Source organism: Bos grunniens, chromosome 10 (genome assembly GCF_055505025.1).
Source record: "Bos grunniens cultivar Pamir isolate PY7600 chromosome 10, Bosgru_T2T1.0, whole genome shotgun sequence".
NCBI classification, from domain to species: domain Eukaryota; kingdom Metazoa; phylum Chordata; class Mammalia; order Artiodactyla; family Bovidae; genus Bos; species Bos grunniens.
Window position 1 is genome coordinate 60,587,402 of NC_141174.1, and position 16,679 is coordinate 60,604,080.

Consider the following 16,679-nt stretch of genomic DNA (forward strand, 5'->3'; position numbering starts at 1 on the left):
GATCATCACACCCACCTGGCCTCTGCACATGATTGCTGCCAGTGCTCTCTGCCACTCAGGCTGCAGTTACTCCCCTTGCATTCAGGTTTCCTGAATCAGTGGCACCTGCTCCCACTTTAAGTTCTGGCCTACAGAGAAACGTGATCACTGATATCTTCAACGGTGCGCAGGACCCCCTCACAAATTTATTTCTCACTGTTGTGGGGCAAGAAGTGTCCTCTGGTCCAGTGTAGGCCACCCCAAATTGTGCCTGAATGGCACATTGACTACTTTGAATTAAAGTTACTTAAGAAATGGCCAACATGAGAGAGACACTCTCATCCTCCTTTCTCTTATTCTGAAAGCAGGAAATAATTTCTCATATGAAAGGTACACTCCCTGCCTCCAGAGGTAGGACACCCTTAACCCCAGAGTCAGGGAACTCAGGCTGAGAAGCCTGTATAAATGAACCTTATTACTTCTTTATTACCCAAGTCTATATTCAGTTTAGATTCTTCACTACTTGAGTGCCTGAAAACCTGTTTTTTTTTGTTCTGTCAGTTCCTTACAAATTTATTAATTTATTTAAAAAATATAAAGGCTGCCTGCTTTGGCCACTTCTTAGGTCCCATTTCTATGAAACCTCCATGTGCATTAATTAAAATTTATTTTTCTTTCTCCTCTTATGTTGTCTTGCATCACTTTTATTATTAATCCAGCCAGAAGAATTGAAGAGGGATAAAAGTGGAGATTTTTCCCTTGCTGACACTACACATTGACTATTTCTATGAGTTGAATGGAAAGTAAAATTAATAAATTATATAAATATAATTATATGGTAAAAATAAGACAAGATTAAAATAGTTTTGATAATTATATAATAAAATTGGCTTTAATAATTATATGATAAAAGTAAGAAACATTAAAATAAATAGACTTTCTTCCCACATATATATCTCAATAAGAAGTACCATGTTTATATTTTTGCGAGACTGATTTCCTGCTGTATCGTGAATCCTCTTTGGTGAGGCAATCTTGTCTTATAAGACTATAAATTATTCTGAAGTGAAACTCTGTTGGTTCCTAATGATTACCATTGCATCTTTCTGAGATCAGTAAACTTCCAAGTACGGGCTACAGGCCCTATTCATCTTGACAGTTACAAATGCAGATACCTTGAGCCAAAGTTAATTCAAAATCTCTGGTGTCGTGTTCAGGAATTTGCTTTGATTATCACCACAGTGATGAGTGAATCACACCAAAGCTTGAGAATCACAGCTCTAGATGATCCTACTGCGGCTGCTAAGTCTCCTCAGTCATCCATAAATAACTACCTCTAAATTTTCAGTTGGGACAAATGCCAATAAATCTGTTAGTGATTTCAGATATTCACCTTTATCTTCTTTTTGAAAATGGGAAGATGATTTATCCATTTACTCTTACCTCTAATTTTTCTCACAAGTCTCTAAGTATCCCTGATTCAGAAGTTTTTCAAAATCAAGAAATTATTCCAGAACCCAGAAATGATAGAATTTCATAGTAATTATAACACTTATCTTTATCTTCTTTCCCCCCTTATGCGTTTTCTTGTATTTTCCTTCTGTCGCTCATTTTCCTTGATAGACAAAGCATGAGCTATGTATGAGTTAGTAGAGTGGTTGTCTTATGTATAACTTAAATTAGTATCCTGCTCCTATCTTATTAGTCTAGGTCTAAGGGCCCTAAAGTGGGTGTTTTGCCATAAGGTATTTCAGTTTTTGTTTGTAAAGAAGATCTGAGTGTTGTACCTTTCTATGTGGATTGCTTTTATGTAAAATATTTAGGCATTATTCAGGAAATGCCTGAAAGAGCCAACATAAGAACCTTAGTATTATTTATGTCCAGTTAGACCTCTCGCTTTTACTGTTTGTACTACAGTTAATGGGGTTCCCCGTCTTTTCTAAAACCTTCAAGTGGCTTATTCCATATTTTGATCTATTTTGCATGATTTACTGTGCCATCTGATGCAGTAATGCTGCGCTGTACGTGCTAAAGCGACCCACTGGGGCATCAATTCCCGGTTTCTTCTGAAATTACCCACCGAGCCGTTTTTTACTTAGAGTCGCCTTCTACTGGTGGGAATTCGGCTTGCCACGACTTGCAGCCGGTAAACCCTAGGATTCTGGTAGGTCTGGATTCCTCGCCGGGCGCTGTGGCGCGCGCCTGTAATCCCAGCTACTCGGGAGGCTGAGGCTGGAGGATCGCTTGAGCTCAGGAGTTCTGGGCTGCAGTGCGCTATGCCGATCGGGTGTCCGCACTAAGTTCGGCATCAATATGGTGACCTCCCGGGAGCGGGGGACCACCAGGTTGCCTAAGGAGGGGTGAACCGGCCCAGGTCGGAAACGGAGCAGGTCAAAACTCCCGTGCTGATCAGTAGTGGGATCGCGCCTGTGAATAGCCACTGTACTCCAGCCTGGGCAACATAGCGAGACCCCGTCTCTTTTGAGTTCTTACCTTAAAAAAGGCTTTCTTATTTTTTAATATCTTTTCATTTTTATTTTTAATCTTACTTCACCATTATCTAGCGAAACAACTGAATATTAAGGTTGCCAAGTGTTTATGGAGCCCCTATTGTATATCACGGAGAAGGCGATGGCACCCCATTCCAGTACTCTTGCCTGGAAAATCCCATGGACGGAGGAGCCTGGTGGGCTGCAGTCCATGGGGTCGCGAAGAGTCGGACACGACTGAGCGACTTCACTTTCACTTTTCACTTTCATGCATTGGAGAAGGAAATGGCAACCCACTCCAGTGTTCTTGCCTGGAGAATCCCGGGGACGGGGGAGCCTGGTGGGCTGCCGTCTATGGGGTCGCACAGAGTCGGACACGACTGAAGCGACTTAGCAGCAGGAGCAGCATTGTATATCGGGTACTATGCTGAGCCCAGGTTCTCCCAATACCTAGAATGGATAAGAATCTCACAGTAAAACGCAAAATGCTCTTCGGCGAGCAAGACTTATCAGAATAGGAACTTTTTTTTTTTAAGAGTTGGTTTGCCTTGATCATTGAGGGTAACTGTAGGGCGAATGAAATAGTCCACTGCGTTAAATTTCAACAGTGTACGCCCCAGGGAAAGTGGTAGTTCCTCAGGTACACAAAGCGGTACCTGGGGAAATCCTCCTAGTACGTTGCTCATAAATTGTTATGACCAGTAGGGGTCACTATGGGGGCTGGCTTGAATCCCGAGAGGCAAGGGAGCAAAGTAACCGGACTAGTTTGTAAGCTTTCCAGGAAGGAATGCAGTTTCAAGAGAATAATTTGTATCTATTTCGAATTGTTTTGGTACGACGAAAAGCTAATCGACGACGACTTGACTGCCAAACTCTTCACAAAATGTGACTCAAAGACGTTCGCTTCGAGGAGTATTGGATCTTCTGCGCGGCCGTAGATCCGCCTAGTGCGCCTGCGCATAAGAGTAGCGGCGTTGAGTCAGGCCGGCAGTGGAGGAAACTGCGGTAGAGAACCTCGAGGCTCGCCATGAAGACCCGCTTTAGCACCGTTGACCTCCGTGCGGTACTTGCGGAGCTGAATGCCAGGTACCGTACGTCGGGTGACCAAGCTTGTGCAGGGGGTGCAGGAGGCAGAGGCCATGGCCCTACCGTAGAAATAAGAAGGGCCTTGTGTTTTCCCTCCCCGCCCCCGCCCCCCCCCCCGCCCCCGGGTGCTGTTCTCCTATAGACCTGGCTAGGCCTGAGTGGGCGAGCGCGTGACATCTTTCCGTGGCCCTGAGGATACCGGGGGGACCCCGGCGGCCACGTGCGCCACCCCCCGGCTCTCGTGGGCTGCTGGTCTCGCCAGGTCTTGCGTCCCACTTTGGCAGGGCTCTCCGCTTGCCGGCCTGAGTCGCCCCGGTCTGGCAGGAAACGTTTACTCAAAGAAGTCAGGTGGACGCCAGGACACCAGAGTTAAGTCATTAGTTCCAGAGGTTTCCAGACCAGAGGCTTGGTTTGGTAGACTCTCCTCCTCACCCCAAAGAGTTTTAGCTGGAGGTAATAGATTCGGCCGGAGATCTGCATTCTAGTTCGGTTTTTATTAATATTTTATTAATATTATTTAGCTGTGTGAGCTTTGTCATATTTCTCAGGGCTTCGTTTACATTTTTTCTTCTGTAATTAGTTGAGTTAGATTTTACTGTATTTCCTAATACATGTATTGGATCACTTAAAAAAAACTCTTTAAAGCATTGTATGTTCCTGGAGCTGGTCTATCACTTTTTTAAAACAGTTACATTCGAGGTTTAGCCAGAAGGTTGCTGGCCTTCTGGCACTCCACTCCAGTACTCTTGCCTGGAAAATCCCATGGATGGAGGAGCCTGGTGGGCTGCAGTCCATGGGGTCGCTAAGAGTCGGGCACGACGGAACGACTTCACTTTCACTTTTCACTTTCCTGCTTTGGAGAAGGAAATGGCAACCCACTCCAGTATTCTTGCCTGGAGAATCCCAGGGACAGAGGAGCCTGGTGGGCTGCTATCTATGTGGTCGCACAGAGTCGGACACGACTGAAATGACTTAGCAGTAGCAGCAGCCTCTGCACTCTGGTTGACCCCCTGTCTTTAAAGATTCCCTCTTTGGCAGGCTGTGTTTCCGCTTACGCTTTAAATTGTGGGGAGTTTTATGTTTCAAATGGTAGTATGATTTATTACTTGTTTCTTTTCTTTTTGCAGCTTGCTAGGAATGAGAGTAAACAATGTTTACGATGTGGATAATAAAACGTATCTTATTCGTCTTCAAAAGTAAGAGCATTTTATAGGCTTGTTTTATCTTATGTAATTAATTTTTTTTTTTAAAGCAACCTACTGTTAGTGCTGGTAGGACCCTAAAGACATTTTGACTTTTTTCTTCTACAGACCAGACTTTAAAGCTACACTTTTACTCGAATCTGGCATACGAATTCACACAACAGAATTTGAGTGGCCTAAGAATATGATGCCGTCTAGTTTTGCCATGAAGGTAAACCTTATTATACTTGAAGCTTAATGTTAAGGCCCTGAGAGTGGTCACTAACAATTGAAGTTATAAACTGGTTTTTCTTCGTTGGTATAAATAAAACAGATAAATACAGAGTAGTTGAGACATACAGGATGAATAAAGGAGATGTTTATTAACTTCTTCCTTTTACCCATCACACCACTTTGTGTTCCAGATCTTTCCTTCCCAAAGTTACCATTCTAATTCAAGCTTTTATAGAGCTGGACATTATAGTCTTTTAACTCTGTGCTTCTCACTATCAAAAAAAATTTGTTTCAGACCAGCAGTGATCTTTCTACAGCATCATTTTGATTAGTTACCCCACCTTTTACAATTGTCTGATATCTGAGTCTGTATCCTGCACCCCAGCACTCTTGGCTTTCTGTGTTCTGCCCTCCTTCCCTAGCCTTGTCTTCCACGGTTCACTTTTCAGCTGCCAGTATGTATTTTGTTGGAATACTCAATGACATTAGTATGCTACCAGCCATATCTTTTTACTTTTCATTTCTCTCTGTTTTACTGTTAAAACTGAGATCCTGCATCTGTGAATGTATTACCCATTTGCTTATTGACATAACAGGTATACTGAGAGCTCGTGGTACAGAGGAAAGATGTTAGACTCAGATATACATAACTTTGAATTACTGATTTTGCTGCTTGAATACTTTTATAACTTGGAAATTTTACTTAACCTCTTGGGACTTGTTTCTTTAAATGTAAAATATAGATAATGCCTCTGTTACGGGGTTATTGGTGAGGATTGATTGAAGTTAAATGTAAAGCACCTAACACAATGCCTGACACATAGTAGGGCTCCATATGTATTAATTTCCTTCTTCCTCTCCTCCTCACTTTCCTTCAGAAATTTATTTGTTTTGGCATTGTGTTATTTCATTAGAGGCTTTACAGAGAAGATCCTTATCCCCAGCAACTTAGAATCTGTTTTGGATTACACGTTAGGTAAGTGTTTCCCAAATCGCAAGGCCTGTCACAAAATTATCAAATTCTTAAAAGTTTCATTTACTTAATAGTAACCCAAAATGTATCTTTTGGAAATTGTCCTTAATGATAATGACACTTTATATTTGTATAGCACTCTTCAAGGAATAATACTTCATTTGAGTTGTTTAGCAACTCAGTGGATATGAAGAACAAATATCATTTCAGTTTTACAGATGATATAACAGATAATAAGCTATATGCTTTTGGGATTGTGTAAGCATCCCCAAATAAGGCTATATCAATAGGAGATCAGACACTCAAAAAAAAAAAAAAACAAACAAAAAACTTTGATGAGTTAGGTATACATGTCAATCTAAATATGTATACAAATTCCCTCCAGTGGAGTAGACAACATTAAGCACTTTATAAATATCTACAGCTGTTACTGTTGTATGTCAGGCAGGATCATGTTTAGTATGTGGTAAATCAGTGACTTTTCCTGATTCTCACATTTGGGAATGCCAGATACAGCTTTGTGACACTGACAGAAGCTTGTTTTCACCAAGATGCTAGTAGAGAAAGAAAAAAGAGGTTTTACATATGTATTATATGTCTGCCTATACTCATGATAATTTTCCCTTTTTTACCATTCCATGGTGTGGACTTCTATTCCATTCAAAGATGCCTTTTATCTTCATTTTAACTTTATTTTTCTCATAAAAATATTACTGGGGAAATTGACTATGATTTTCACCTGGGGATTTAAAGATAGCCCTGAATGTAGGTCACTGTTTAAATCAAAATTAATGTAGGCCACTTCTAAATGAAAACTGTTAAATTTAGGAGGGGGAGATTATTTATTCTGTGAAGGTTGAAAAGTCTCATATCTGCCTCAATATAATGTGAGTATAAAATTCTGCCTGAATACATAAAATGAGAATTTTAGTCAGTTTGAACTGTAGCTCTGTAGAACTCTTCTTAGTTATGAAAGAATTGGCATTGATTTGAAGAATGACCCTGGATATTTCTTCTTCTTTTTTTCTTTTTTAAAGATGGTTTTAGATGAATTTATCTGTAAAATTTGTCTTGGAGTTGAGTCTTGAGGAAAAGAAAGCATCCTTTCTTTGTGGTCTTGACTAAGAGGTCTTTCAAATTAAAAAATGAGAAACAATTGTTAAAAATTTTTTAAGGAGCCACAGAGTAGTTTTGTTTTTGGTTGATGTCGTACATAAGATATTTATACTAAAGAGTAGTATGGGTTTCCCTCATAGCTCAGTTGGTAAAGAATCTGCCTGCATTGCAGGAGACTCAGGTTCAATTCCTGGGTTGGGAATATCCCCTGGAGAAGGAAATGGCAACCCACTCCAGTATTCTTGCCTGGAGAGTCCCACGGACAGAGGAGCCGGGGGGCTATAGTCCATGGGATCGCAAGAGTCGGACACGACTGAGTGACTTTCACTTCGAAGGGTAGTACGTGTAATATAAAACAGTAGGTATTTATCAAGTAAGTTGCCTTTGGGTTTAATATGTTCATTTTATTTTAATTGCTGATAAGAACAAGAACCTTATGACTAGGCATAGAAATGGGATTTGATAAAAGATAGGAGTTGCTGCATTTGGAGTTGAGCTAAGTTGTTCAAAAACTTGGAGATAGTACCAGAAAAATTCTGCTTGGGCTTTATTAATAAAGTTCGTGAGAATAGGTTATTAGTTGTAAGTTGGAGGACTGATTTACAGTATTTCAGTACGCTCATGGTTCAGAATTTGTATTTGAACTGAAAGATTAGTGGAAATCATTAATCTTGGACACAAACACACAAAAGGGAATTTGGGATATTTAAAAAAGTGGAGTAGAAAGAGGCTTTTAAAAAAGGTTACAGTTTTGTGTGTGGTCTTCAGGACAAGAACAGGAATTTATTTAGCAGTGTATAAAGCAAAAAAGTAAATTTCATTATCTGTTATTGTCTACTTAAAAATTGAATATGAAATACTGTTTCAGAGTTAGCAGTCAGAGTGGTCTGAAATAAAATGTATTTCTTCTGATTATCATTCTGTAAGTTTTGATTTTAAGACTATACTGTTTTATCTACTAGTCTTAAGATATTATTCCTAATGGAAATTAGAAGGAGAAACTTACTTATAAACCAATACCGAATGATTAGAAATTCACTTTTACTATTTAAATGCCTTTTTCTTCTCTTTCTTGCTAGTGCCGAAAACATTTGAAGAGTCGGAGATTAGTCAGTGCAAAGCAGCTTGGTGTGGATAGAATTGTAGATTTTCAGTTTGGAAGTGATGAAGCTGCTTATCACTTAATCATTGAGCTCTATGACAGGGTAAGTTAAATTTGGGGGTGGGGTGAGGAGAATTCACTGTATTGTCGATTATTCATGTAATAGTGCTATCAGACATGAGCAGGGAACATTTTTTTCTTGAGAAAGGCCATTGACACACTAGGATAATGTAGTGCAATGCAAGTAAAATGTAATCTTCCATTAATCTTCATTTTATCTGGAGGCCAGAATTTAGGCAGACCTTAGCCATTTAAACAGAAGCAGAAGATACTAAGAAGAGATGGCAAGAATACACAGAAGAACTATACAAAAAAGATCTTCACGACCCAGATATCACGATGGTGTGATCACTGGCCTAGAGCCAGATATCCTGGAATGTGAAGTCAAGTGGGCCTTAGAAAGCATCACTACGAACAAAGCTAGTGGAGGTGATGGAATTCCAGTGGAGCTATTCCAAATCCTGAAAGATGATGCTGTGAAAGTGCTGCACTCCATATGCCAGCAAATTTGGAAAACTCAGCAGTGGCCACAGGACTGGAAAAGGTCAGTTTTCATTGCAATCCCAAAGAAAGGCAATGCCAAAGAATGCTCAAACTACCGCACAATTGCACTCATCTCACACGCTAGTAAAGTAATGCTCAAAATTCTCCAAGCCAGGCTTCAGCAATATGTGAACCGTGAACTTCCTGATGTTCAAGCTGGTTTTAGAAAAGGCAGAGGAACCAGAGATCAAATTGCCAACATCCGCTGGATCATGGAAAAAGCAAGACATCTATTTCTGCTTTATTGACTATGCCAAAGCCTTTGACTGTGTGGATCACAACAAACTGTGGAAAATTCTGAAAGAGATGGGAATACCAGACCACCTGATCTGCCTCTTGAGAAATCTGTATGCAGGTCAGGAAGCAACAGTTAGAACTGGACATGGAACAACAGACTGGTTCCAAACAGGAAAAGGAGTTCGTCGAGGCTGTATATTGTCACCCTGTTTATTTAACTTACATGCAGAGTAGTACATCATGAGAAACGCTGGACTGGAAGAAGCACAAGCTGGAATCAAGATTGCCGGGAGAAATATCAATAACCTCAGCTATGCAGATGACACCACCCTTGTGGCAGAAAGTGAAGAGGAACTAAAACAGCTCTTGATGAAAGTGAAGGTGGAGAGTGAAAAAGTTGGCTTAAAGCTCAACATTCAGAAAACGAAGATCATGGCGTCCGGTCCCATCACTTCATGGGAAATAGATGGGGAAACAGTGGAAACAGTGTCAGACTTTATTTTTCTGGGCTCTAAAATCACTGCAGATGGAGATTGCAGCCATGAAATTAAAAGACACTTACTCCTTGGAACGAAAGTTATGACCAACCTAGATAGCATATTCAAAAGCAGAGACATTACTTTGCCAAGAAAGGTTCATCTAGTCAAGGCTATGGTTTTTCCTGTGGTCATGTATGGATGTGAGAGTTGGACTGTGAAGAAGGCTGAGCGCCATAGAGTTGATGCTTTTGAACTGTGGTGTTGGAGAAGACTCTTGAGAGTCCCTTGGACTGCAAGGAGATGCAACCAGTCCATTCTGAAGGAGATCAGCCCTGGGATTTCTTTGGAAGGAATGATGCTAAAGCTGAAACTCCAGTACTTTGGCCACCTCATGCGAAAAGTTGACTCACTGGGAAAGACTCTGATGCTGGGAGGGATTGGGGGCAGGAGGAGAAGGGGACGACAGAGGATGAGATGGCTGGATGGCATCACTGACTCGATGGACGTGAGTCTGGGTGAACTCCGGGAATTGGTGATGGACAGGGAGGCCTGGCGTGCTGCGATTCATGGGGTCGCAGAGAGTCGGACACGACTGAGCGACTGATCTGATCTGATCTAGCCATTTAAAATAGTATTTGAGGGACTTCCTTGGTGGTTTGTGATTAAGACTGTGCTTCCACTGGGAACTAAGATCCCATATGCCATGTGTGCAGCCAGAAAAACAAAAAATAATAGCATTTAAATGTGGTAGATGAAAATCTGAGAATTGAAGATATTATCTGGTACTTTAAATTTCAGAACTAATGTGATAGAGCCAGCAAATTGTCAAATAGTTTTGTCATAAACAGCATTTGAGACCTAGGGACATTGCCACATTTTCAGTGTCATCAGTTATAAAAGGAAGACTGCTGATGGCCTCACCATTCTTCTTGCCTCTTAATCCTTCTCTTAGTTACCTGTTCTATCTTGGAAATGTTTTTTCGTGAGCTGTCAACAGCAAAATACCATTTGCATGAAAAATTTAAGTATAAAAAGTGAGATCATAGAAGTGCTAGGTAAAAATATGGATTAAGATGGACGAATTTGGGATGAAAAAGGCTTTTAAGCTTAACAGTGAAAATAATAAATATTACTACTTAACCTACCAGTAAGACAGTTTAAAAACTGAGTAAAGCAGAAAACACCATGAGCTACATATGAAGTGAAAAACTGGGAAGAAGTGTTTTTAACTCACAGGATAAATAAAGTGTTCATTACCCTCAATATGTAGTTTTCACAAACCATTCAAGTGGAAAAAATGGGTAAAGTACTTGATTACACAATTCAGAAAAGAATAATACAAATGGCTTATGAAAGCATGAAAACATGTATAAATTCACGAATTAGTGAAAGATGAAAATGAGATATTTTTCTTTCTCCTCTTATTCTTTTTTTTTTCGTCAGCATATAAATGACTGGAATGTTTGATGACAACCAATATTATCAAGAATGTACAGGGAGTTCCCTGGTGGCCTAGTGGTTAGGACTCTGAGCTTTCAGTGCCATGGCCCAGGTTTAATCCGTGGCCAGAAAAAAGACGAATTAAAAAGTTGTTCATGTTACTCTTTTTTTTTTTTTCTAAAAAGGAAAGGTTTCTAAAAAGGTTCTAAAGGGAGAGGATATATGTATACCTATGGCTGATTTATGTTCAGGTTTGACAGAAAACAACAAAATTCTGTAAAGCAATTATCCTTCAATTAAAAAATTAGAAAAATAAATAAAATTCATCATCATTGTGTGTGGGGGAAAAAAAAAAAAGAAAAAGAGAGGAGTGGTAGAAGTCGTCATAAAAAAAAAAAAAAAAGTTGTTCAGGAACAAGGGCAGATTAGAACATTATTTTCGAGGATTATTTGACAGATTGTAACATGATTTTTAAAGTTTATGTGCCTAAACCTTTGACCCAGGAATTCCACTTCTAGGAATTTATTATAAGCGTTTGAGGCAAGTGCTTGGAAAGGACCATGTCAGGGATATTCTTATAGTGTTTATAATAGTTAAACTTGGAAAGAACCTGAATGTCTGTGTTGTTTGCTTTTTCTCCTTTTCTCTGTGATTATTATCTCCTGAATGGTCCCATTTATTTCTTGCATGAGTCATTTGGACTGGACTTAACTACAGCTCTTCGGTGGAAATTGGTCCCTATTTGTTCCTTATATGTGAGATAGAAGAGAATTTTTGTCTTCTTTCTAGACTCCAGGCAACTCCAGTATTCAAAGCTAAATTTCTTTGAATAAGAAATTAGTTAAATAATTAAGGGAGACCCAAATAATAGAATACTGTGTAATTTTTAAAAATAATATTGGGACTTTTTTTCTTATGAATGTTTTCACAAGATACTTTTAAGAATTTTCAGATTTTTGTTAGATAAATGTGCACTTAGTGAATCCTCACAAGTGAACTTACCTGTGTTAGTTATTGACCTGAATGTGGGACAGGGACAGCAAGACCAGCTGCTGATCCCTGCACTTTCTCTAACTGTCTGTGCACTTCTCTTTGCCAGTGATCCTTTCCTCTTCTGCCCCCTCCTCCCCTGCAGGCCCTCTTCTGCCCCCTCCTCCCCTGCAGGCAAGAGCAGCTACAGCTGTAGCCCTCCTGGAATTGATTTTTGTATGTGGTCTCAGGTAGTGGTCCATTTTTAAAAATTTGTATGGTAACTTTTTAAAAACTTTTGTTTTGAAATGATCATAGATTCATAGGAAGTTGCAAAGATAGAGAGGTCTGGTGTAACTTTCACCCAGTTTCCCTTAGTTGTACATCTTATATAATCATATTACAGTGTCAAAACCAGGAAATCAATATTGGTACATAGAGCCCTGTGCATTTTACCACGTTTGTAGATTAATGTAACCAACACTGCAATCAAGATACAGAAGTCTTCCATTACCACAGAGATCTTCCTTGGGATAACCCTTTGTAGTAACACCCACCTCACTCCCTCCCATCCCAGCACCCTGGCAACAATTAATTTGTTTCATCTTCATAATTTTGTCATTATAAATTGAATCTTTAACAAAGAAAGTGGCCTCAAAACCTTGGTTAAAAGGACATACCGGATACTCTTAAATAGGAGTTGATAAACTATATAACCTATAGCCTCTTTTTGTAAAGGCTGTGTTTAAGAATGGCTTTTACATTTTGAAAGAGCCCTTTAAAATGAAAGAAGAATATGCAACAGAAACCATATGTGGCCCACAAACCCTAAAATATTTATCATCTTGCCTTTTATGGGAAAAGTTTGCTTACCCCTGCTCTTAAATAATAGACTCATATGTCAGCTAATATTGGACAGATACCAGTCTGTATCAGGGATGCCAAGTTAGAATTTTTAAGACTCTTTTTAGTCTAGAAGCAGATGTTTTCATGAAAATAGAGTGTTAACCTATGATCTGGGACGACTAGAATTGATTATACAGGACTGAGTAAATTGGAGAGTAATTGGAGACTGAGTAAATCTGATTGTGATTATTTTTTTCAGAATATCGTTGATTTTATTTTTGTGATGGTTACATGATAAAGCTCTTTACCTTTCTCTGACCTATAATTTAGTAGACTATACTAGTGCAAATCTGAGTGATATATTCTTTAAATGGTAGTTTGCTCTCTTTGATCCCTTAGAATTTAGGTACAGTTGCCGTTTACTGAGATTGTTTTACTGCCCATTGACAATGTGTATATTTACATAGGTTCAGTAAGAATTTTTCCTTTTCACCAGGTTACAATTAGGCAAATTTGAAGATAAATCTCATTTAATTAGATGTGAAAAGCTCACCATTAAGGAATAAACGTAACACTTCATGAGTGGAGCCTGTGTCCACAAAGTCCTCCTGAGAACCTAACCTTGGACCTCTTGTGTGGCATATAGGAGCCTAGCCTGCAGTAAGTGAGGAAGGTCACTTCTTGTAGATCTGCATGACTTCAGGTAGAGAAGAATTTACTTGTATTTGTAGGTGTACCACAGATGAAGCCAGTGGTGTTTTGTTTTTTTTCTTTTTTGGCTTCTGTGGCTTTGAGTTAGAAGCAAATAGTAATTTTTAAGTTTCTGGAATAACAGAGGCTATTGAAAATAAAATTCCAAATTTCTTGTGAATTCTTCGGGCAGCAGTGATTATTATGACTTTGTAACTATTGATACCATGTGGCTCTAGATTTGCTTTCTATAGTACAAGGAGGTTTATGTAGTATATGTTGGTATTAACATTTCTTACTATACCTGTGTAAATCAGTCCAAGAAGCAGAGTAGCTTGTATATGTGTAATCAAGAATAATTTTAAATGTTGTGATTGTAAGAGGAGATTTAAAAATTATCCAAAATTTGAAGAGACAAAAAAGCATAAAATGTTGTTTGAATATCCTGCCAGGTGTTGTCTGGCCAGTACTCCTGGGGATTCTAGGGATGTATATCTTTGATTTGCTACCCTTTCTTAAAATTTTTATTAGTTTATTTTTTTCGCTATCCTGGGTCTTCGTTGCTGCACTTGGGCTTTCTCTGATTGGCAGCAAGTGGAGGCTACTCTCTAGCTGTGGCGCGTGGCTTCCCGTTGTAGTGGCTTCATTGGTTGTGGAGCGTGGGCTCCAGATGTGCAGGCTTCAGTAGCTGTGGTTTGTGGGTCCTAGAGCTCAGGCACAGTCGTTGTGGCACTCGGGCTTAGTTACCTGGCAGCATGTGGAATCTTTCTGGACAAGGGATCAAACCTGCTTTGGCAGGCAGATTCTCAACCTCTGGCCCACCAGAGAAGTCCCTGCTTCTTTTGATTAGGCTTTTTTACAACTTGTTAAACGTGGGCTTTAACTTGTAGAAAACTGACAGTGCAAACAATTCTTGTCTGATGGCAATGAAAATTAATTTCATGTAATAAGATACTCAGATTATTCCTGTCAGGAGAAAAGATATCCCCGGAGGTTGCGGTTTTATTGCCCTCAGTTGGCAGTCTTACACAGCCACTCTTCTCAGCCATGCTAAGTACTTTACTAACTTCATTTCTTTTAGTGCCAGTTTTGTCATCTAGTTGTCTCATTAATTAGTTAAATAACTTTTGGCAGTTACTAAAATTGTATTTTGTCTTCTGGTGACCACTGTTTCTGTTGTTTTCTGTTTTTGTCTTTGGTTTTCAGTGGTTTTGCTATGATGTGCATAGTTGATTTTCCTTTGTACCTTCTGGGGTTCATAGTGCTTTTCTAGAACCTGTGATTTGGTGTTTTTCATCAGTTTGGGAAAGTTCAGTCATATTTTCTTTTGACCTGTCTTCCAATTCACTAATATTATTGCTCTCAGACAAGAATCATTTGGAATTGTTGTGTTACCTGATTCCTCTGATGTCTGTTTTTATAGTCTGTTGTTGTTTTGATTTTAATACATTGTCTTTTCTCCTCACATGCCTGATTATTTTATTGTGTTCATGCATTGAATAGGAAAAGTAATAGATATGCTATGATACCTGAATGATTTTACCCTCCTTTAGAAAGGGTACTTGTTTTTGACAGGTAGCTAAGGACACAGATAATCCAATCAAGAATTGAATTGATTAGGAGTTGGGCCTGGGAAAGCTGGATAATTTCCAATTCACTCCTTCTTCTGGGATGCAGCCTTTCAGGGTCACTATTCATATCTGAACTTATAAGGGATAACCCCCCCTAGCTCCCACACCTTTAACTTGGACCCTGAACTCAAATTTTTATTCTCCTTAGTTGTCCTGTGACTCTATCGAAATTCATGCTCGGCTTGCCAGCCTGTCAGCTGCTTCTTAACTATTAAATAAATGATCCTAAAGTAGCTCCAAGTATGGTGCTCACCTTTCTGAGTTTTCCTCTCCTACATTTTTATCCTGTAAATGTTTACTACCTACCTTGTTTGCATTTTTTGTTTCCGAAAAGACTTGCTTTGTGTATTTTGTCCAGTTTTTCTCAATAGTTAGAATTATCTAGACTACCATAATATAATTATCTAATCTACCATTTAAATTTAAAATATTTATACAATTAGTACATGAATACATACTCAGTATATACAGAAGTTCATAGAATTAAAATTGAAGGTCTTTCTTATCACTCTTGGCCCAACCAGTTCCTCATCCCAGAGTAACCACTATGTTTGATGTCCTATTTATGATCACTTCCCTTCCTCCCCTTCCAATTAAAAAGGAGAAGGGTTTTTTTTTTTCATTGAGAGGAAAAATCTCTAGAATTTAAATAACTACAGAGTGCCTTAGGTTTAACTCAATATGAAGTTTAAGCTTATATATCAGACATGGCCTTTTTCTTTTTTTTCCTTTTTTCAGTTTAACTTAACACTTAACAATGCAAAACTTTTCCATAGAATAAATCTTTTTTATCATTTAAAGATCTAAAGAATTTTTCAATTTTATAATAATTTTAGATTTGTAGAAAATTTGCAAAGATAATAAAGAAAACTCCTGTATACCCCTCACTTAGTTTCTCTTAATGTTAACATCTTACATAACCGTGGTACATTTGTCAAAACTTAGAAATTCACATTGGTATATTACTGCTAATTAAACCATAGGTTTTATTTAGGTTTCGCCAGTTTTTCTACTCATGTTCTTTCTTTTGTTCCAGGATTCAGTCCACGATACCCCCTTGCATTTAGGGCCTTTTCTGTTTTGAAGTCTCTGCACAATTGACATGTATGCTGTCTAGATTCCAGAGACCCAGTTAGTGATAAGTTTAGAATAGGTATTCAAGATTTATATATGAGAGTAAGTGCTTGGGAATTTTCACTGTGTTATCTAAGAGAAATATGTTGGTTGATTCTTAGAGTAGATTTTGAAGATTGCGCTCTTGTCTCTTTATAGCAGGATCTGAACGTCTAGTCTTCATGTCTGGAATTTTGATGTATGGTTTATTTAAAATTGATCAGTGTAAAGAGACTATTGCCACTCAAACTCTCAAAGTCAGTTTATTAATTTGTGATATGAAGGTTCCAGTAGGAAAGACTCTGGAGAAAATAAGATTAGAAAGTAGATTTTTTAAGTACATCAGAATCAAGTGCAGTGTTTACCCAAATAAGTTCCTTGACACCACTTCTGTAAGATAATAGCTTAGAAAAATGGGTCCCCAATAAGGTAAAGAAAAATTTTTTAACTCTAGGACTTACCACTGCCTTTAATATGATAGTATGATGTGTATGTGCCCTAGGGAAGGGT

At 38.8% G+C, this 16,679-nt stretch overlaps 1 protein-coding gene and 1 non-coding gene across 6 annotated transcripts in view; both read left to right on the forward strand.

The window, feature by feature from the left end:
- The first annotated feature begins 2,160 nt into the window (after positions 1–2,160).
- On the forward strand, positions 2,161–2,460 carry LOC147364649 (signal recognition particle RNA). Its single transcript, XR_015135617.1, has one exon.
- Positions 2,461–3,444: 984 nt separating this feature from the next.
- Positions 3,445–16,679, forward strand: part of NEMF (nuclear export mediator factor) — a 56,590-nt gene continuing 43,355 nt past the window's right edge. For all 5 annotated transcript variants that reach the window (XR_015134794.1, XR_015134795.1, XM_086321619.1 and 2 more), the window contains exons 1-4: positions 3,445–3,554; positions 4,682–4,750; positions 4,865–4,967; positions 8,138–8,263. Coding sequence is in view for 3 of the 5 variants with exons in the window: in XM_086321619.1 (XP_086177745.1) it covers positions 3,496–3,554; positions 4,682–4,750; positions 4,865–4,967; positions 8,138–8,263 (357 nt within the window). In the remaining 2 variants the exon portion in view is untranslated. The remainder of the gene's footprint in view (positions 3,555–4,681; positions 4,751–4,864; positions 4,968–8,137; positions 8,264–16,679) is intronic.